The sequence below is a fragment of the Amblyraja radiata genome, chromosome 2 (assembly GCF_010909765.2).
Source record: "Amblyraja radiata isolate CabotCenter1 chromosome 2, sAmbRad1.1.pri, whole genome shotgun sequence".
NCBI classification, from domain to species: domain Eukaryota; kingdom Metazoa; phylum Chordata; class Chondrichthyes; order Rajiformes; family Rajidae; genus Amblyraja; species Amblyraja radiata.
In genome coordinates, this window is record NC_045957.1 from 133,994,855 (window position 1) to 134,016,529 (window position 21,675).

The 21,675-nt window shown below is 44.8% G+C and overlaps 1 protein-coding gene across 1 annotated transcript in view; it reads left to right on the top strand.

The window, feature by feature from the left end:
* Window positions 1–308: 308 nt before the first annotated feature.
* The window catches only part of LOC116985406 (ras-related protein Rab-18-like), a 36,175-nt gene continuing 14,808 nt past the window's right edge, over window positions 309–21,675 (top strand). The window contains exons 1-4 of the mRNA XM_033040217.1: window positions 309–550; window positions 6,360–6,431; window positions 9,989–10,048; window positions 17,900–17,903. Coding sequence (XP_032896108.1) covers window positions 465–550; window positions 6,360–6,431; window positions 9,989–10,048; window positions 17,900–17,903 — 222 coding nt within the window. The 5' untranslated portion in view covers window positions 309–464. The remainder of the gene's footprint in view (window positions 551–6,359; window positions 6,432–9,988; window positions 10,049–17,899; window positions 17,904–21,675) is intronic.

A 21,675-nucleotide genomic window follows, 5' to 3' on the forward strand; every position in this document is an offset into this window, starting at 1 on the left:
GAAATCGCCAGACGACAGCAGGCAGAAGCAAAGATCCTTTAGTGGAGCTTGCTAGAGGATCCTTGGGCCGAAGTTTGGTCTCTCGCAAGCAAAGATAATAAAGCGCCGTCGGCTCACGAGCAAAGATACTCGAGGAGCCTTTGCTCACAAGCAAAGATCCTTGCTGTAGGATACCCGTCTGAAGAAGGGTTTCGGCCCGAAACGTTGCCTATTTCCTTCGCTCCATAGATGCTGCTGCAGCCGCGGAGTTTCTCCAGCATTGTTGTCTACCTTCCTTGCTATAGCGGGACCTTTGGTCGCAAGTATAAGATCTTTGTTTGCAAGTGCCTGCGTCGCTCGCGGAAGAGGCGCGGCTCCGGCTCCGGCGAGAGGGCGGGTCGTAAGTCGGATGCTCTGTTTGTCGGCCGGGCCGGGCCGGGCTGTGGTGAAGAGGTTGAGGGGGTGACTGACTGACTTCAGAGCGGATGCTGGTGGAGGGAGCGATGGACGAAGACATATTAACCACCCTCAAGATCTTGATCATTGACGAGGGCGGCGTCGGCAAGTCCAGGTGAGGCAGTGGCCGCGGGCTGTGGGCCCGACTCCGACTCCGGCTCCGACTCCGACTCTGGGCCGCTGCGCTTTAGGCCGTTGCGCTTTAGGCCGCTGCGCTTTAAGCCGCGGGCTGTGGGCCCGACTCCGGCTCCGGGCCGCTGTGTTTTAGGCTGCGGGCTCCAGCTCCGGCTCCGGGCCGCTGCGCATTAGGCCGCAGGCTCTGGGCCCGACTCCGACTCCGGCTCCGGGCCGCTGCGCTTTAGGCCGTTGCGCTTTATGGGGCTTTCTCACGGGGCGACTTGATGCAAGAGGTAACCAGAGTTGAACATCGTGGGAACCTCGTACGATAACCGTACGGCATTCGTGGACCACCGTGGCGCTAACGGCAGGTACTCGTGTAACTTGTTGACTCGGGAGAAAATTCAAGAATTTCTCCAAGAGTGACTTGTACACTTGTGGTTGAACATTGAAACATTATATGGACGTAGTGGCCAGTGCGATATCCGTAATAACTCTTGCGTTTACCGTGGGAACTCCTGCGAACGGTGAACCCGGAAGCTGGACAGAGGGGACAGAAGGTGAGTAAAAAAGGTGGTCTCAATGTATGTTAATGTGTGTTTTTTCCTCTTGGGCATTACTTTGTTTCTGTTGGAGGCTCCACATTTTATTATAGCCTGAAGTGTGATAAAGCTTTTAACTCAGCAGTTTGATTGTCAGTGCTTGTTTACCTCATTGTTAAATAAATATATTTTTTACTATCAGATTGATGTCTGCAATTCTTCATTAACACATCACTACAAGATGAATGTCTCTAATGTTATAATCCCTCTCATGCTGAAACACAAAATAGTTGAAGGGAGGTAATATAATCACATTTTCATTCTTTTTCATTATTGAGTGTTCAGGTCCCTCAATTGCTGAGCTATTTAAACGTTTGAAAGTTTCACCTCTCAGTAGACAATAAAATAATACAATCATCACGGTCAATGTGAGACAAAGTCTTTATTCCTATTTGACAATATAAAAAGACGACTTCTTGCACATATTGAATGAAGGTGCATCACACCAAACAACATTTGTCTAAAAAAGTTGGTGTGACTTCAGAATTAAGGGACAGGGGTAACATGAGGGGGAACTTCTTTACTCAGAGAGTGGTAGCGGTGTGGAATGAGCTTCCAGTGGAAGTGGTGGCGGCAGGTTCGTTGGTATCATTTAAGAATAAATTGGATAGGCATATGGATGAGAAGGGAATGGAGGGTTATGGTATGAGTGCAGGCAGGTGGGACTAAGGGAAAAAAATTGTTCGGCACGGACTTGTAGGGCCGAGATGGCCTGTTTCCGTGCTGTAATTGTTTTACAAACATGAAAATCAACAAATGAGGCACGCTAGATTTTTTTAAACAGATTCTATTCATTAACCTCCGCAACAAGCCTAAACTCAGGCAATAAAAGGGACAATGCAATGTGCTAAATGGCAGGTTTTGCGGACAACCATCTTATAGGAAGCACTTTTCAGAGGACAACACTTTAAAATGAAACAAAGAGAAGTAAGCAGGATTGCAACGGCACATTATTATCAGCTTATTTTCTATGCATGTCTGCTAACATGCAGTAGTGTTCCTGTGGTCGGCTACCCATCAATAGAGCTGTCCTGCCACGGCACACTCCCCAATTGTGAATTGTAGTAAGCGCAGAGATAGCCTCTTTGCTCTTTCCCACTGTATGTGCCCGAGTTACCTTTGAAACGCTGCAGTGGGACCATTTCCGCCACGTGATGATTTAACAACACTTCACAGTTCACAATGTTCATTCAAGATTTAACGGGAAAGCTCGGGAGACGGACAAGTCACTCGCACAAATAACAGAAATGCCGAGTACCGTGGGAACTCTTTATCTACCCCCCGTTATATCGTGTGATATCGTGCTAGACCACGACCACTTCACTCTGGTTACAACTTGCGTCAAGTCGCCCTGTGACAAAGCCCCATTAGGCCGCTGCGCTTTAGGCCGCGGGCTTCCTGACGCAGCACAGCTGGCGGACGTTGCAACCTTGGTCCCTCTGGGCTTCACCTCCTCCTCATCCATCTCCCCCTCTCCCTGAAAACAAGACTGCATTTAGTGATGGCCAAGACCGAGGTGGTAGTGCGGGTACACAGCGATGCCAATCTTTGCAGCCTACAGTGGAAAGTGAAGCAGTCCAGGTCATTCAGCAGCCGCACTGCCACCTCTGACATTACTCATCTCCAAAAGTCATATTCTAACTATATTACATTAAACCATAACCTAACCGTAAATCTTAATAACACTTGCCCCAAAATCAGCATTCCCAGACTTGATTTGATACCATTCTGCGTAAACTTTAACTTAAGCCAAGTGGAAGGTGGAAACAAATATTGAAATAAACCTAATAAGATGAGGTGTAGCTGCCTACAATCTCAAAATGTAATAACACCCAACATTGGAAGTCCTTATCTCTAAGCCCTTTACATTTAGTTATCCTGAATTATAGCTACAGCTCCCTACAGCTAAACTGCCCATAATAACAGTCATAGTATCCTTGAACGGAACCCACACCATCCTGGCCCGCACACTCATTTCACCATTGCCATTGGGGTGGGAGATTGCAACCTTCACGTAGTCCGCCCTTGTTTCGACAAATGCAATCAACCTGGCGTGCACAAACAGAAGATCAAACAGAACAAGTTGTCTTACAACTTTAGGCTGTGCATGCCAGACGCAAGAGGACCATTGTAAGGAAGAAGGTACAGGAGCCTGAAAACTGTAATGTTCAGGAACAGCTTCTTCCTTACATCCATCAGGTTATTAAACACAACAACAAATAAGCTCTGAACTACAGCAGGCTATTATTATTGCGCTATATTTGTTTATTTATTGAGTACATGTGCATGTGTATATATATACACACTGAACTTTTCTTCTCCTGTTATGTATTATGTTTACATATTCTGTTGTGCTGCAGCAAGTAAGAATTTCATTGTCCTATCGGGGACATATGACAATGAAACACTTGACTTGACTCTTGAATCCCAAAACTTAAGTCAAACCGTTTTGTCGTATATCACAACTGTGTTAATTTCAAGAATTAATGGCATCCAATCTTAAAGATAGTCCTCATTTCTCTTAACCCATAGAGGAGTACAGAAACAGGATCTTTGGCCCACAATATCCATGCTGAACTTGATGCCAGGTTAAATGAATCTCCTCTACTTGTACATGGTCCATTTCTTGTGGCTATCCAAAAGCCTTATACACACTGTTATGCTATCTGCCTTAGCCACCCCTGGCAGCATGTTCTAGAAGCCCACCATTATCTGTGTAAAAATATACGCCCTACCCATCTTTAAACATTGCCACTCTCACTTTAAACCTATGCCCATTTTTTTTGACATCTTTAGTCCTAGCCTGCCCAACCACTCCCTGTAGCTTTGGCCCTCGAGTCCTGGCAACACCCTTTTAATTTTTTTCTGCACGCTTTCCAGCATAATAATATCCTTCCTATAGCAGGGCGACCAAAACTGGGCACAATGCTCCAAACGTGACCTCCCAATGTGTTCTGCAACTTTAACATAACATCTTAACTTCTATACTCCATGCCAAGACTGAAGAACACCAATGTACAAAAGCCTACCTGACTAACTTATCTACTATGACGCCATGTTCAGGGAAATATGTACCCGTACTCTTAGATCCTTCTGCTCTACAACATTCCCCAGCGCCCCACCATTCACTGTGAAGGTCCTGCCCTGGTTTGACTTCGCAAAATGCAATACCTCTCACTAATCTGCATTAAACTCTATTAGCTATTCCTCAGCCCGCTTGCCCAACTGATCAAAATCCTGTTGTAATTTTATGGGCTGAGTGTATTCTGACCGGAACCTAGAGACTGAAGGATGATCTTACGGAGGTTTACAAAATTATGAGGGTGGTGAGTATTTGGAATGAGCTGTCTGAGGAGGTAGTGGAGGAAGATGCCAATACAATGTTTAAAACCATTTGGGTAGGTATGTGGACAGGAAAGGAGTATGGGGATATGGACCTAATGCAGGCAAATGGGATTATTGTAGAAAGGAATCACAATTGGCATGGATGCGCAGGGTTGTGGATTTCTATACATTTCCGTGATTCTATAATGCTATCTGACAATTCATACTTTTCTTTACAAAAAAGACTGTTTCATATTTATCCAGTGAGACAGAGATTGCAGTTTCCTATGGATGCAGAACTGAATGAGGTTACCATTAAACATAGCCACCAAGTAGTGGCAGATGGTGAACTTTTTACTCGCTCTGGCAATGTGCTAAGAAAGACATGATTACCCAATGTTGCTGTGATGATTAGGGGAAGTGCTTTGAATGATTCCACAGGGATAGTGCCATGAACTAATACTGAACGGAAACAGGTCCTTTGGTCAAATTAATCCATGTCGAACAAGATTTGCAACTCTCTTTCTTCAAGTCAAAGGTGCAGCCATGGGCACTTGCATGGCCCTAGCAATGCGTGTATTTTAGTTTTGGGGGAGGGGAGGCTCTTTGTTACAAAGGTACACCGCATCTCCCCCAACTTTCTCTGCTACATTAACGACTGCATTGGGACTGCCTCCTGCATCAGAGCAGAATTCGTTAACTTCATCAATTTTACCATTAACTTCCACCCTGCCCTCAAATTCACATGGAGTATCTCTGACACTCCTCTTTCTCAATCGCAGTCTCCATCACAGGGAGCGTACCATGTACTGTCGCCTATCACAAAATCACCAACTCCTACATTTCTGAGGGCTACATACCCCCACCTCCCTTTGTGTGGAAAAGGTACCCCCTCAGATTCTTATTAAATTATTTCCCCTTCGCATTGAACCTACGGTCCTCCATTCATCTACTCTGGGCAAGAGACTGTGGATCTACCTGATCTATTCCACTCATGATTTTATACACCTCTATAAGATCACCCCTCATCCTCCTGCGCCCCAAGGAATAGAGTCCCAGTCTACTCAACCTCTCCCTGTAGCTCAGACCCTTTAGTCCTGGCAATAAATCTTCTCTGTACCCTTTCCAGCTTAACAACATATTTCCTGGTGCCCAGAAATGAACACAATACTCTAAATGTGGCCTCGCCAATGTCTTATACAGTTGCAACATGACCCCCCAATTTCTATACTCAATACTCTGACTGATGAAGGTCAATGTGCCAAAAGACTTTTTGACAACTCTATCTACCTGCGACTCCACCTTCAAGGAACCACGCACTCCTAAATCCCTCTGCTCCACAACACTCCCCAAAGTCCTACCATTTATTGTTTATGTCCTGCCCATGTTAGACTTCCCAAAATGCAACACCTCACATTTCACTGTTTTAAATTACATCAACCATTTCTCATCCCACCTGGCCAATGAATCAATATCCTGCTACAATTTTTCTCAACCAACTTCACTATCTGCAAAATCACCCACTTTTGTATCATGTGCAAACTTGCTAATCTTGCCATGTACATTCTCATCCAAATCATTGATATAGATAACAAACATTAACATTTGGGGTTGGGAATGTTCTTTGAAACTGGAATAGAAAGGAGATAGGTGAAAGAAAGAGGCAAGGAGGAGAGATACTGCCTGACCCCTGAGTTCCATCAGCAGTTTGGTTTATTTTCGTCACGGTTCCAGCGTCTTCAGATACTTGTTTCTTGACTTACTTATCAATAGACCATAATGATCGGTAGATCTTAATGATTTGACATGAATTTTATTTTTAATCCTCAATAAAATCTCTGATCTATATTTGTACTGTGAACAGTTGTTTTTATTTTTCAGCTTACTGCTACGGTTTACAGATGATACCTTTGACCCAGAGCTTGCTGCGACAATTGGTAAGTTTGTTCTGCAGTAGATTAGTGATAAGAATCTTGTGAGCAAGATTATTGGAATAATTTAATGCAGAAAATTATTGAAACATCAGCAAAAGTCAAAATTATTAATAGCTATTAACAAAACTGACTAAGAACCTGGAATTCAATATTAAAACATTTAAGTGCTGGGAGGAACTCTGGTAAAGCAACATCTATGGAGGGAGTGGACATATGTTTTGGGTTGGGGCCTTCCTTCAGACTGATTGGAACAGGGGAGGACAAATCTGTAAAAGAGATGTGGGGCAGAGCCTGGCAAGTGATAGGTGGTGACAGGTGAGGAGGTGGTTTGCTTGGCAGATGAGTGGAGTAAGTGACATAGGCTAGAGATGAAAAGGAGACAAAAGGGTGTCAAGATAAGGCCAGCAGAGGAGATGTGAAATATGAAGCTGGAGAGAGGGATATGGGTGGAAAGTGAGAGGAAAGAGGGGGGGGGGGGGGGAGGGAAGGAAAGGGGAAATGGGGGACTCGGGGATGGTAAATTAGTTTAGGAAAGGAACAGGGCGATTCGGGAGGGGAGCGGATGGGAAAAATCTGTGAGCACGGGCATTAGCGGACAGACCACAAGTGTATGGCAAAATGGATGCCTAGACTAATGCAGTACATGAGTTTTGAAGAGGTGCATGTGAATCTCTCTGCCTGGAAGGGCTGTTGGGGTTTCTGGATGGAAGTTGGTGAAGGGTTGTAAGAGCAGATAGTACAACTCCTGTGGTTGAGGGGCAAGTACCTGGGGTGGAGGCTGGTTGAGTAGGAATGGATGTGAACCAAGAAGTTGTGGAGGGCATGGTCTCTTCAGAAGGAAGAAAGGGGTGATGAAAAGATATAATTAATGGTGGGATTACATTGGAGTTGATGGAAATGTCAGAGAATGTATATTGGATGCGGAGGCTGGTGGGATGAAAGGACCCGGGGAACTCCTTGTTCCACCTGGGGGGAAAGGGAGCGAGAGCAAAACTGCAGGACACAGAGGCGACAAAGGTGAGGGCTCCATTCACAGCAGTGGGTGGGTAGGGGGGAGGGTGTGAATCTGCATTTACTGAACAAAGAGAGTATCTCGGATCTCCTAGCCTGTAAAGCCTCATCTTTCGAGTAACTGCGGCAGAGATGGAGAAATTGAGAATAAAGCAGTGTTCTTGTAAGAGGCAGAGGGGAGGAGGTGTAGTCCAGAGAGCCGTGGGTTGGTGATTTTGTAGTAGACATCTGTACATAGTCTGCTCCCTGTGATGGAGACAGATTGAGGAAGGGGATAGAGTGTCGGAGATACTCCAAGTGAATTTGAGTGCAGGGTGGAAATGAGTGGTAAAGTTGATAAAAACAGCGAGTTCTGCATGGGTGCCGGAGGCAGCTGTGATGCAGTCATTGATGTAGTGGAGAAAGAGTTGGGGGAATGATGCTGGGGTATGGTTGCAACAACGAGTGTTCAAAGTTGCCAATTAAAAGACTTTGTCATAGCTGGGGCCCATGGCTCCAGCTTTGACTTGAAGAATAATAATAATAATAATATATTTTATTGTCATTACACATAAGCGCAACGAGATTTGGTATGCAGCTTCCATCCGATGTCATAACATAAATAACTAATAAAATTTGGATTTAGATATCCCGAGAACATGGATTGTAAAAAGAACAGTAAAACAGTCAAAACAGTTCAACAGACTAAAGTGCAGATGTGTCTGTGCGACGTGACCATCCGAGGGAGACAGTCCATGGGGGTGGGAGGCACTCAGCAGGGCCGGTTCAGAGCCGCTATAGCTCAGGGAATGAAGCTGTTCCTGAGTCTGGAGGTTCTGGCGTAGAAGGCCTTGTAACGTCTGCCGGAGGGAAGTAGTTCGAACAGTCCATTACAAGGGTGTGAGGAGTCTTTATGGATGCTGACGGCCTTCCTGAGGCACCGTGTGTGGTAGATGCTCCCCAAGGCTGGTAGCTGTGTCCCAATAATCCTCTGAGCTCTGTGGACGACGCGCTGAATAGCTCTCCTCTCCGCCTCCGTACAGCTGAGATACCACACAGAGATGCCATACGTTAATATGCTCTCTGGTGCAGCGGTAGAAGGTTGTCAGCAGCTGTTGGGGCAGACCAGTCTTTTTTAATGTCCTCATTAAGAACAGTCGTTGCTGTGCCTTCTTGACCAGCGCAGCGGTATTGGTGGACCATGTCAGGTCCTCTGAAATGTGAGTGCCCAGAAACTTAAAGCTGGACACTCTCTCCACACTCTCCCTGTAGATGGAGATTGGGGCGTATTCTCCATTATGTCACCTCCTGAAGTCAATAATCAGCTCCTTGGTCTTGGAGGTGTTTAGTGACAAGTTGTTACGTGCGCACCAGTTCGCCAGGTTCTGCACCTCCGCTCTGTATTTTGTTTCATCACCGTTGGTGATCAGCCCAATCACTGTTGTGTCGTGAGTGTCGAAAGTGAGGAGTCAAAAGAGAAGTTGTTGAAGCCAAGGATAAGTTATGCAAGCAAGGAGTGTTAGTTGAGGGGAACTGATTGGGTCTCTGTTCAAGGAATAACCGGCGTTCCCCTGAGACCTACCATGTTTGGGAATGGATCCTCGAAATTGAAATATATTGAAGTGTTGAAGAGCGTGTGAGATGTCTTAGATGTAGATCGGAAGAGACTTAAGATGAGTGGTTCTGAAAATTAAGAAACTTTATTGTGTAATGTCTCCATTCTTGCTATTTCTTTGCACTAATGTAGAGGCAGATAGCACTGTAGAAATAGAATTCTTTGACCTTTTTAGCATTTAGTGTCGGTTTTGCACATTTGTTACAAACAAGGTTAGGTGTGGAATAACATTTCAAATTTTACTTGGGTTGAAAAAGCCCCCTCATTGTTTTGCTAAACCAGCTTTCTTGTGAATTTTACTAATGACAGTAGAATATTTTGAACGTTTAAGAAGGAACTTGAGATGCTGGAAAATCGAAGGTAGACAAAAATGCTGGAGAAACTCAGCGGGTGAGGCAGCATCTATTTTGAACGTGTTGTTTTTGGTAGATAGACAAACACCCACTGAAAGCTTGATTGGCCTTATCATTAAATGCAAAAAGAAGTCTTTAATGATGCCTGCGCCAGCATTTTGAATGTTATGCAATTATTCCCACATTCTTGAATTTTCAAATACTTTCTGTTTTCTTTTTGAAAGTTAGTATTGGATTTATTTCCACCACTCTTTTAGGCATCACAGTCAAATGATTTATCTGATTCCTCCCAATAGTCATATTGCCGGGTATTTTAGATCATTGTAGTTACTGGCTCTACTGCCAATGGAAACAGCTTCGACCTTTTCACTCTATCGTATTTTCTTAAAAACTTGAACGCGCCTACCAAATCACTCCTTCAACCTCTTCTCCCTCTTATAAAGAACAATTCTGACATCTCATGTCTCAATTTGATTCATTGTTCAGCCATATTTTATTTCTGATAAATTTCCTTTCCTCCAAGATGTAATTTACTGATGATTTGAGTATGTTCATTTCTTTTCATAATTCTTCAGAAAATGGAGCAGCTGGAATATGCTTGCAGTAAACCTTGGACAGTATGCTTCAGTCGGCATTGGCGATTAACATATTGGCTGGCACTTGTGTGAAGCATGCCATGTTCAACAAGACATTCTGTCATCTCCCTTGTTCATTGACGTTTTCTTTGGAAAATCCTTCACCCCTAGTATCCTGAGAATTGATCAGAAATATATCATATAGGCAAGTGCGTGGCATTTATGCTGCTACAAATAAATCATTAGTTAACTTTCAAGGCTTTCCAACTGTCAATCGACCCTTCTTAAGGGATAGTGTAGGAAAAAATTGCAGATGCTGGTTTAAATCGAAGGTAGACACAAAATGCTGGCGTAACTCAGCAGGACAGGCAGCATCTCTGGAGAGATGTTTTGGGAGATGTTTTAGGTCGGGACCCTTCTTCAGACCGAAGACCCGAAACATCACCCATTCCTTCTCTCCAGAGATGCTGCCTGACCCGCTGAGTTACTCCAGCATTTTGTGTCTATCTTCAGTTTAAACCAGCACCTGCAGTTCCTTCCTATAGAATTAATTTTTCACCGGCGGCAGGAAAAGCAAGTGAAAAAGGTCTGCAATTGCATCTCATTTCTGAAAATGGTGAGTGTAGTATATTTTAAATGAAAATGTTGGCAGTAAAATGCAAACTGCCAGTCTTCTGTAAGTCATAACAATGGTGGAAATGGTCACCAAATAATTTACAGTAGTGCACTTAGGGTGCTCTTAAGTTGTGGTTCAAATGTCTGTTTTTGCACAGTAGTTTTTTAGTAATATCCCTAAGAGTGATTAATGTTGCCAATAGATATTAAAAATATATTAATGTTTTGTTTAAATTGTACAGTCGCCAAATGTCTAAAAGATTAAAACAGCTGCCTTTTTTTAATCAGCAGACTTTATTGACCATATAACATATAACCATATAACCATATAACAATTACAGCACGGAAACAGGCCATCTCGACCCCTCTAGTCCGTGCCGAACACATAATCTCCCCTAGTCCCATATACCTGCGCTCAGACCATAACCCTCCATTCCTTTCCCATCCATATAACTATCCAATTTATTTTTAAATGATAAAAACGAACCTGCCTCCACCACCTTCACTGGAAGCTCATTCCACACAGCTACCACTCTCTGAGTAAAGAAGTTCCCCCTCATGTTACCCCTAAACTTCAGTCCCTTAATTCTCAAGTCATGTCCCCTTGTTTGAATCTTCCCTACTCTCAGTGGGAAAAGCTTTTCCACGTCAACTCTGTCTATCCCTCTCATCATTTTAAAAACCTCTATCAAGTCCCCCCTTAACCTTCTGCGCTCCAAAGAATAAAGCCCTAACTTGTTCAACCTTTCTCTGTAACTTAGTTGCTGAAACCCAGGCAACATTCTAGTAAATCTCCTCTGTACTCTCTCTATTTTGTTGACATCCTTCCTATAATTAGGCGACCAAATTGTACACCATACTCCAGAATTGGCCTCACCAATGCCTTGTACAATTTTAACATTACATCCCAACTTCTATACTCAATGCTCTGATTTATAAAGGCCAGCACACCAAAAGCTTTCTTTACCACCCTATCTACATGAGATTCCACTTTCATGGAACTGTGCACAGTTATTCCCAGATCCCTCTGTTCACCTACATTCTTCAATTCCCTACCATTTACCATGTACGTCCTATTTTGATTTGTCCTGCCAAGATGTAGCACCTCACACTTATCAGCATTAAACTCCATCTGCCATCTTTCAGCCCACTCTTCCAACTGGCATAAATCTCTCTGTAGACTTTGAAACTCTTCTTCATTACCCGCAACCCCACCTATCTTAGTATCATCTGCATACTTACTAATCCAATTTACCACACCATCGTCCAGATCATTGATGTACATGACAAACAACAGTGGACCCAACACAGATCCCTGTGGCACCCCACTCGTCACTGGCCTCCAACCTGACAAACAACCATCCACCATTACTCTCTGGCATCTCCCATTCAGCCACTGTTGAATCCATCTTGCTACTCCACCATTAATACCCAACCATTGAACCTTCTTAACCAACCTTCCATGAGGAACCTTGTCAAAGGCCTTACTGAAGTCCATATACACAACATCCACTGCTTTACCCTCATCAATTTCCCGAGTAACATCTTCAAAAAATTCAAGAAGATTAGTTAAACATGACCTTCCAGGCACAAATCCATGTTGACTGTTCCTAATCAGACCCTGTTTATCCAGATGCTTATATATATTATCTCTAAGTATTCTTTCCATTAATTTGCCCACCACTGACGTCAAACTAATAGGTCTATAATTGCTAGGTTTACTCTTAGACCCCTTTTTAAACAATGGAACAACATGCGCAGTACGCCAATCCTCCGGCACTATTCCCGTTTCTAATGACATTTGAAATATTTCTGCCATAGCCCCTGCTATTTCTACACTAACTTCCCTCAATGTCCTAGGGAATATCCTGTCCGGACCTGGAGACTTATCCACTTTTATATTTCTCAAAAGTGTCAGTACTTCCTCTTCTTTGATGCTCATAGTTTCCATAGCTACTCTACTTGTTTCCCTTACCTCACATAATTCAATATCCTTCTCCTTGGTGAATACCGAAGAAAAGAAACTGTTCAATATCTCCCCCATCTCTTTTGGCTCTGCAGATAGTTGGCCACTCTGACTCTCTAATGGACCAATTTTATCCCTCGTTATCCTTTTGCTATTAATATAGCGGTAGAAACCCTTCGGATTTACTTTTACCTTACTTGCCAAAGCAACCTCATATCTTCTTTTAGCTTTTCTAATTTCTTTCTTAAGACCAGAGCAATTTATATTACATTTTTTGTTCTTTGAGCAAAAGGAATCTAACCAGGCAGTATTAGGTTGAAAATCGAAAAAATGCTGATGCTGGACATCTGAAGAAAACACTGAGAAAACCCCGGTAATTCTGGGCAATGGCCGTGGAAAAAGAAACAGTATTTTGGGTCAGAAACCCTTTGTGGGACCGGGAAAGTGAGAAAATTGACTGGTTTTCAGAGATAGAGAATGTGGAAGAAAGGAAGGCATGGGTGGAAGAAATGAATAACACAAAAATGGTGAGACCAAATTATTATCTGTAACAGTTAAAAGCATATTTTGTTTCTTTGTGCAGTGTGTGAGAGTGAGGCTGTGGGACATGCACAGCAGGCCAAACTGTACTAGCAGTTTAGTTTAGAGATACAGCGCAGAAACAGGCCCTTTGGCCCACCGAGTGTGAACCGACCAGCGATCCTGTACAATAGCACTATCCTACAGACCAGGGACAATTTTTACCGAAGCCAAATTAACCTATAAACCTGTATGCACCTTTATACCCACATAATGAGCCTGTTGATATATTTTTGCAGTCTGGGATTTTCTGATCCCCTGTAAAGGGCTTATTGAGGAAAGGGAAAATAGATTATGAAAAAAAAACTGGCAGGGAATATAAAAGCTGAATGCAAAAGTTTTTATAGATATGTGAAGAAAAAAAGATTAGTTAAAACAAATGTAGGTCCCTTGCAGTCAGAAACAGGTGAATTGATCATGGGGAACAAGGACATGGCAGACCAATTGAATAACTACTTTGGTTCTGTCTTCACTAAGGAAAACATAAATAATCTGCCAGAAATAGAAGGGGACCGGGGGTCAAATGAGATGTAGGAACGGAGTGAAATCCAGGTTAGCTGGGAAGATGTGTTAGGTAAATTGAATGGATTAAAGGCTGATAAATCCCCAGGGCCAGACAGGCTGCATCCCAGAGTACTTAAGGAAGTAGCCCCAGAAATAGTGGATGCATTAGTGATAATTTTTCAAAACTTTTTAGATTTTGGAATAGTTCCTGAGGATTGGAGGGTAGCTAATGTAACCCCACTTTTTAAAAAGGGAGGGAGAAAGAAAACGGGGAATTACAGACCAGTTAGTCTGACATCGGTAGTGGGGAAACTGCTAGAGTCAGTTATTAAAGATGGGATAGCAGCACATTTGGAAAGTGGTGAAATCATTGGACAAAGTCAGCATGGATTTATGAAAGGTAAATCATGTCTGACGAATCTTATAGAATTTTTCGAGGATGTAACTAGTAGAGTGGATAAGGGAGAACCAGCGGATGTGTTATATCTGAACTTTCAGAAGGCTTTCGACAAGGTCCCACATAAGAGATTAGTATACAAACTTAAAGCACATGTTATTGGGGGTTCAGTATTGATGTGGACAGAGAACTGGCTGGCAGACAGGAAGCAAAGAGTAGGAGTAAACGGGTCCTTTTCAGAATAACCATATAACAATTACAGCACGGAAACAGGCCATCTCGACCCTTCTAGTCCGTGCCGAACACGTATTCTCCCCTAGTCCCATATACCTGCGCTCAGACCATAACCCTCCATTCCTTTCCCGTCCATATAACTATCCAATTTATTTTTAAATGATAAAAACGAACCTGCCTCCACCACCTTCACTGGAAGCTCCTTCCACACAGCCACCACTCTCTGAGTAAAGAAGTTCCCCCTCATGTTACCCCTAAACTTCTGTCCCTTAATTCTGAAGTAATGTCCTCTTGTTTGAATCTTCCCTATTCTCAAAGGGAAAAGCTTGTCCACATCAACTCTGTCTATCCCTCTCATCATTTTAAAGACCTCTATCAAGTCCCCCCTTAACCTTCTGCGCTCCAGAGAATAAAGACCTAACTTATTCAACCTTTCTCTGTAACTTAGTTGTTGAAACCAAGGCAACATTCTAGTAAATCTCCTCTGTACTCTCTCTATTTTGTTGACATCCTTCCTATAATTAGGCGACCAAAATTGTACACCATGCTCCAGATTTGGTCTCACCAATGCCTTGTACAATTTTAACATTACATCCCAGCTTCTATACTAAATGCTCTGATTTATAGCAGCATACCAAAAGCTTTCTTTACCACCCTGTCTATATGAGATTCCACCTTCAAGGAACTATGCACGGTTATTCCCAGATCCTCTGTTCAACTGCATTCTTCAATTCCCTACCATTTACCATGTACGTCCTATTTTGATTTGTCCTGCCAAGGTGTAGCACCTCACATTTATCAGCATTAAACTCCATCTGCCATCTTTCAGCCCATTCTTCCAAATGGCCTAAATCACTCTGTAGACTTTGGAAATCCTCTTCATTATCCACAACACCCCCTATCTTGGTATCATCTGCATACTTCAGACGAGGACATGACTTCAGAATTAAGGGACAGAAGTTTAGGGGTAACATGAGGGGGAACTTCTTTACTCAGAGAGTGGTAGCGGTGTGGAATGAGCTTCCAGTGGAAGTGGTGGAGGCAGATTCGTTGGTATCATTTAAAAATAAATTGGATAGGAATATGGATGAAAAGGGAATGGAGGGTTATGGTATGAGTGCAGGCAGGTGGGACTAAGGGAAAAAGTTGTTCGGCACGGACTTGTAAGGCCGAGATGGCCTGTTTCCATGCTGTAATTGTTATATGGTTATATTGAATTGATTGATTGATTGAATACCTTTATTGTCATTCAGACCTTACGGTCTGAACGAAATTTCGTGCCTGCAGTCATACATACAATCATACAATAAAAAACAACAATAAACACAAATTAACATCCACCACAGTGTATCCTCCAAGCACCTCCTCACTGTGGTGGAGGCAAAAATCTTAGGGTTACTGTCTCTTCCCTCCTCTTCTCCCTCTGCGCTGAGGCGATACCCCACCGGGCGATGGCACATACAATCCCGCGGCTCACAGAACCCCGCGAACGGGCCGGTTCAAACACCGCGGCCCGGGGTGGTCGAAGCTGCCGCCATCCAGTCCAGCATACGCAGCCGCTGGCTCGCGGCTGAACCCAGGACTCAGGTCACCAGAACGCCGTCCCAGCCACCGAGCACCGTTCCAGCCCCGAGCCGGATCGTCCTCACGAGAGTGCCGTTCATCCCTCGGGCTGGGCCACTCCGACAGGAGTGCCGTTCCACCCTCGGGCTGGGCCACTCCGACGGGAGCGCCGTTCCACCCTCGGGCTGGGCCACTCCGACGTGAGTGCCGTTCCTCCCTCGGGCTGGGCCACTCCGACGGGAGTGCCGTTCCTCCCTCGGGCTGGGCCACTCCGACGGGAGTGCCGTTCCACCCTCGGGCTGGGCCACTCCGACGGGAGTGCCGTTCCACCCTCGGGCTGGGCCACTCCGACGGGAGCGTCACAGCCCCTCACGAGAGAGTCTCAGCCCCTCGCCAGGCCGTCCTCATGGGAGCACAGTTCCAGCCCCGAGCTGGGCCGCCGTCACGGGATACGGGACCTGAACGTGTGGCTGAGGAACTGGTGCACGGGGCAGGGATTTAGATTCTTAGATCACTGGGATCTGTTTTGGGGTAAGGGGGAACTGTACAAAAGGGACGGATTGCATCTTAACAGATGTGGGACCAGCATTCTGGCAGGCAGGTTTGCCACTGCTACGCGGGTGGTTTTAAACTGAATAAGGGGGGTGGGGTGTCGAATGGGATAGTGGAGGATGGAGTTAAAGGGAAAGGGTTTCTTAAATGTGTGAGCGTAGAGACAGAAGGGTGTGAAATGAGGGTAGAAGCAATAGGTAGTGTGAGATATATTGTTTGTGCTCACAATCACTACTCAGAGACTAAATCGTGGAAACAAGAAATGCTTTATTTGCGAGTCTGCAGAATCGGGTGCCTCTCCAAGTTGAGACACACCGAGCAAAGGAAAAACGTCTTGTTTTATACAATTCAGTATACAGTCTTTATTGATCGGACGCCTCCCCTTCTGACCCCTTCCAATCAGGGTACCGAGGTTCACAATCTTCCAACCCTCTCCTCCGTGCGTCATCAATCATTCCCTCTCCTCCCACATCATACATCGCATGTACATTTAAATTAGGTTCTTTGTCATGAGGGGCGTAAAGTTAATATTCATTTAACTTATTAAGCATGCGCAGTATCTGTGCCCTAACCTAATTAATTGCCTTTGACCTAAAGAATAGCTTCTGCGTTGTCAGCTACATTCCTTACCTCATCTTGTTATGGGACAATGTTATCAACAGCTCTGAAGGTCTGACTGTTTGTTCGAATCACAAGGTTGGTGTTTCCAGTTACTCAGCCCATCACAAGGTCGGTGACTACAACCGTTCGGCCCCTCACAATGGTGGTTTAATCATCTTATCCCTCACAATCCTCCCTTTTTCTTTTGCTACGCATCCTGTATTAAACCCCATTCCTAGACTTCCTGCTGTTCCAAAGCTAATAACATTCTTTTTATCTCTCTTTCCTCTGGGTCCTCTCTCGGCCTCATTATCATTATCTTCTGGACGCCCCCTTTCTCCCCCATGGGGACTACAACTGCCTGCATTTGGCTTATACTTCTAGTTATAAGAACCCTGAGACATGGTATACAACAGGGGATAATGATTAATGCAGCTAAGGCCCATAAAATCACTAGTCCCACCGCTTTCCACCAGGCTCCTCCTAAGATGTAATCCCACCATCCTGCTCCCATGATTGTGTTCCATCTCTGTACCGGGACATGTGCTATTTTTCTGATTCCTTCTGATATATCCATTACTGCTTGCCCGTTGTCATCAATGTTTAGGCAGCAATTAGAGAGGTTGAATTTTCCGCATACTCCTCCCTCTTCGGCTAGTAAGTAGTCTAAGGCCAAACGGTTTTGGTATATCGCTGTTCTCATCTGTGTCTGCTGTTTCGCCAACATCTCTAGTGCAGATGCAGTCTGGTTAGTAATTACTTCCAGCACTGCCTGTAGTCTTATGATCTGATTTAACATATACACTGGGGTCCGGTAGCCCCAGGATCCGTCCTGTGCCCAAGTGGCTGGTCCATAATATGAGATGATTCTTGCAGGTGGCCACTCATCATTTTCCCATTTTCCGATGTTCATTCCTCTCTTCGTTCGGTGTAGATCGTCAAAGATGGGTGTGCCTAGCGACCGCCCCTCCTCAGTGGTCAACAGAAAAAATCCTGGTTGTACCAGTCCAATTAAACAAGTCCCACTCCATTTTTCTGGCAATACCGAGTATGCCTTGTGTCCGCATATCCATAGCAGTCCTTCAGGGGCAGGTCCACTAGAGGTAACATCGTTCCATATGTCCTGCAACACTGGGATTCCCTGGTAAGGGTTGTTCCCGGTGCAATTCCATAATCCAGTCGATTCGCTTCCATCAGTCTTCATCCAGATAGCACAGTTTCCTTCATCCTTTACAGTGGGATACCATTGAGGTTCCTCTGGCCACCACACTCGGGATTGATTTGGCCACTGGGTGATGATGCGCTGGCAGGGGCTGCTGCCTACTAGGATGGCATCCTTTGCCCAGGGCCTGGCGATACACTCAGTTCCAACCGGGGTGTGTGTCAGGACCCATTCCTGGGGACTTCGATCTCTTCCCACCGTCAAATTCCACTTTATCAGGTCCCATACCTCAATGATAGATCCTCTCCATGGCCAGCGTGAGCTCATCAGCGGTCCTCCACAAACCCAACAATTAGTCACATTCAGGGTTCTGGCTATCCGGAGGGCCAAGTCCACAAACAGGTTTTTTCCCACTTCGGGGATCTCAATCTGCTGCTTTATTTCATCATACATAGTCTGGTGCAGTTGAGTAGAAGGCTGGGAAGGTGGGGGAGGTTTGTTGACTACTGCTTCTGCTAACTTCCCTATCACTACCTCCTTAATTCTGTCTAATGTTTCATCCCTGGCTCGGGAAGAGATGTCTAACTGTCCTCCCCTGGTCATGCAGACCCATTTCTCCCCTTTTGGGCAGGTAATGTGCCCAACACTTCCTACACGTCCCTTATTTTCTACTACATAATACCCCCTCCCTCCGTCCTGACAAACAGCTCTAGTCCTTAGGTCGTAGCAAACATCACTTACATGGGAATGACAGGTAAATGCTCTGGTTGTTCGCCCTCCATATCTGATAGGATGGTAGCACTTATCACAGTTATTAACACTTCTTATAATGGTTACATACATAGTTAGTAATACTACAACTGCTCCTTTCATGCTGTTAGTTTCATACACTTATTTCTTACTGAAAGTTAATGCCAGGGGCTTATTCCCTGGTTTTACCGTCCACTGATCGTCTTTCTCAGGAACTGACGGCGGGTCAACAGGTCCTTTAACCCGGGTCGCATGTGTCCACCCTTTTTATTTTGTTCGTACTGCTGTCTCCGTTGTCAGCAATGCCAGGTATGGGCCAGTCCACCGGGGCTGCAGTTTCTCCTCCTTCCAACTTTTAATCAGTACCCAGTCACCGGCCTTTATAGCGTGTATTGGAAACTCGAGTGGTGGACTTTGTGCCAACAGTCCTTTTATTTTTAATTCTGCAAGGGAACGAGACACTGCCAATAAATAGTTCCTCAGGAACACATCGCTGCCTTCGAAGGTCGGCGTGCCCTCTACCTTTCCAAGATAGGGCAGCCCAAACAACATTTCGTAGGGAGACACCGCAATATCTTTACGGGGTGCCGTTCGTATTCTTAATAATGCAATTGGTAAACACTTAGTCCAGGGTAGTCTGGTTTCCTCCATTAACTTAGTTATCTGTGTTTTAAGGGTTGCATTCATCCTTTCCACTCGCCCAGAACTCTGGGGGTGCCAGGGTGTATGCAATTTCCAATTTATTCCCAAGGTACTGCAAACCAACAGGTGAACCTTAGAGCCAAAATGAGTTCCTCGGTCGGAATCTATGGATTCGATGACCCCGTATCGGGGAATGATTTGTTCTAATAATATCCGGGTTACTGCCTGAGCGGTGGCATTTATCGTGGGAAATGCTTCCACCCACCTGGTGAAATGGTCTACAACTACTAGGAGGTACTTCCACCTTTGTATTCTTGGAAGTTCTGTAAAATCTACCTGTATTCTCTGGAAGGGTCTTATAGCCAATTGTTGTCCTCCACCAGGGACAGCTCTCATTACCTTCTTGTTAACCCTCTGACATAACACACAACCGGAGACTGTCTGCTTAGCCAAAGTATAGATACCTCGGCAAGCGTAGGTCCGTAGTAGTGTGTCACATAGGGCCTGCGCTCCCCAATGTGACTGGGAGTGCAGTTGTGTCATCAAATCCCGAGTTAATCCTTTGGTTAACATTTGTTTCCCATCCGGCGTCCACCACCTCCCGTCAGTGGAACGCCGAGCCCCTAACTCATTCATTTTATCCTCCTCCTCCTGTGAGAATACAGGTATCTTTCCTACTCCTTCCCTTAATGGTATTAAAGACAACATCCTCACTGTTCCTTCTGTCGCTGCCTTTTTGGCGGCTCCGTCTGCCGCTTCATTTCCCCTTGCTTCTAATGAGTTCCCCTTTTGGTGTCCCGCCACATGGACCACCGCTATCCTTTCTGGCAAATGTAATGCTTCCAGCACCTTCTCAATTAATTGCTCATGTGCCAACTCCTTTCCTCTTGCTGTAATCATCCCCCTTTCTTTCCATATTCTCCCAAACGTGTGCACTACTCCAAATGCATATTTGGAGTCGGTGTACACCGTTCCTTCCTTCCCCTCCAACAATTCTAACGCCCGTATTAAGGCATACAATTCACATGACTGAGCCGACCAACTACCTGGCAACCTGCCCGCCTCCACTCCTTCAAATCCTTCTCCTCCTATTATGGCATACCCACTATATCTTTTTCCATTTATACAGCGGGAAGAACCGTCTATAAACCACCTTTCTCCCTCTACCAGAGGCTGCTCCTCCAAATCCTCCCTGCTCTTGGTCTGTAGTTCTATAACTTCGCTACAGTAGTGTTCTGGTCTCTGCCCTACCTGCTCGTCGTCCGCCGAGTATAAAAACTGGGAAGGGTTTAAATTCTTATCGGTCAGAATGGTCAAATCGTCTTTTTCCATAAGTATCACTTCGTACTTTAGGATCCTGGAGTCAGTCAACCACCGGTTGGACTTCTGAGTTAGTATTGTCCGGACCGTGTGGGGAGTAGATACTACCAGGTCACCTCCAAATGTCAATTTTCTACTTTCTTCCACTAATATTGCTGTTGCTGCGACCGCTTGAATACATACAGGCCACCCTCGTGATACCGGATCCAAGAGTTTAGAAAGGAATGCGACTGGCTGTCGCTTCCCTCCTCTCTTTTGTGTCAGTACCCCCAACGCAATTCCATTCTCCGCATTAACAAAGAGATGGAATGGTTGATCAATGGACGGGAGGGTCAGTACTGGTGCGGTGATCAGGCTATTCTTTATTTCTCCAAATCTCTGTTCGTCCTCAGAATCCCATTGCACTTTATCAGTCTCCTCACACAATTTATCATACAAGAACTTGACTTGTCGGGTGTAATTGTCTATCCATAATCTACAGTATCCAATTAACCCGAGAAACTTCCTGATTTCTTTTTTGTTCCTTGGCATCGGCAGCCCGGTGATCCCAGCTATTCTTTCGGGGTTTATTCTCCTTTTCCCGTCACTAATCAGGTGTCCTAGATATTTAACCTCCTGTTCTACAAATTGTAGTTTATTTTTAGACACTCTCAATCCCTTTTCCCCTAAAAAGTTTAAGAGGGTTATGGTTGCATCCCTTACTGGTTCTTCTTCTCCGCCTGAGAGTAACAAATCATCTACGTACTGCAATAATTGTGTCCCATTAGTCCTGGGAACATCCTCTAATACTTGTTCTAATATTTGCCCGAACAGGTTCGGGGATTCAGTAAATCCCTGAGGGAGCAC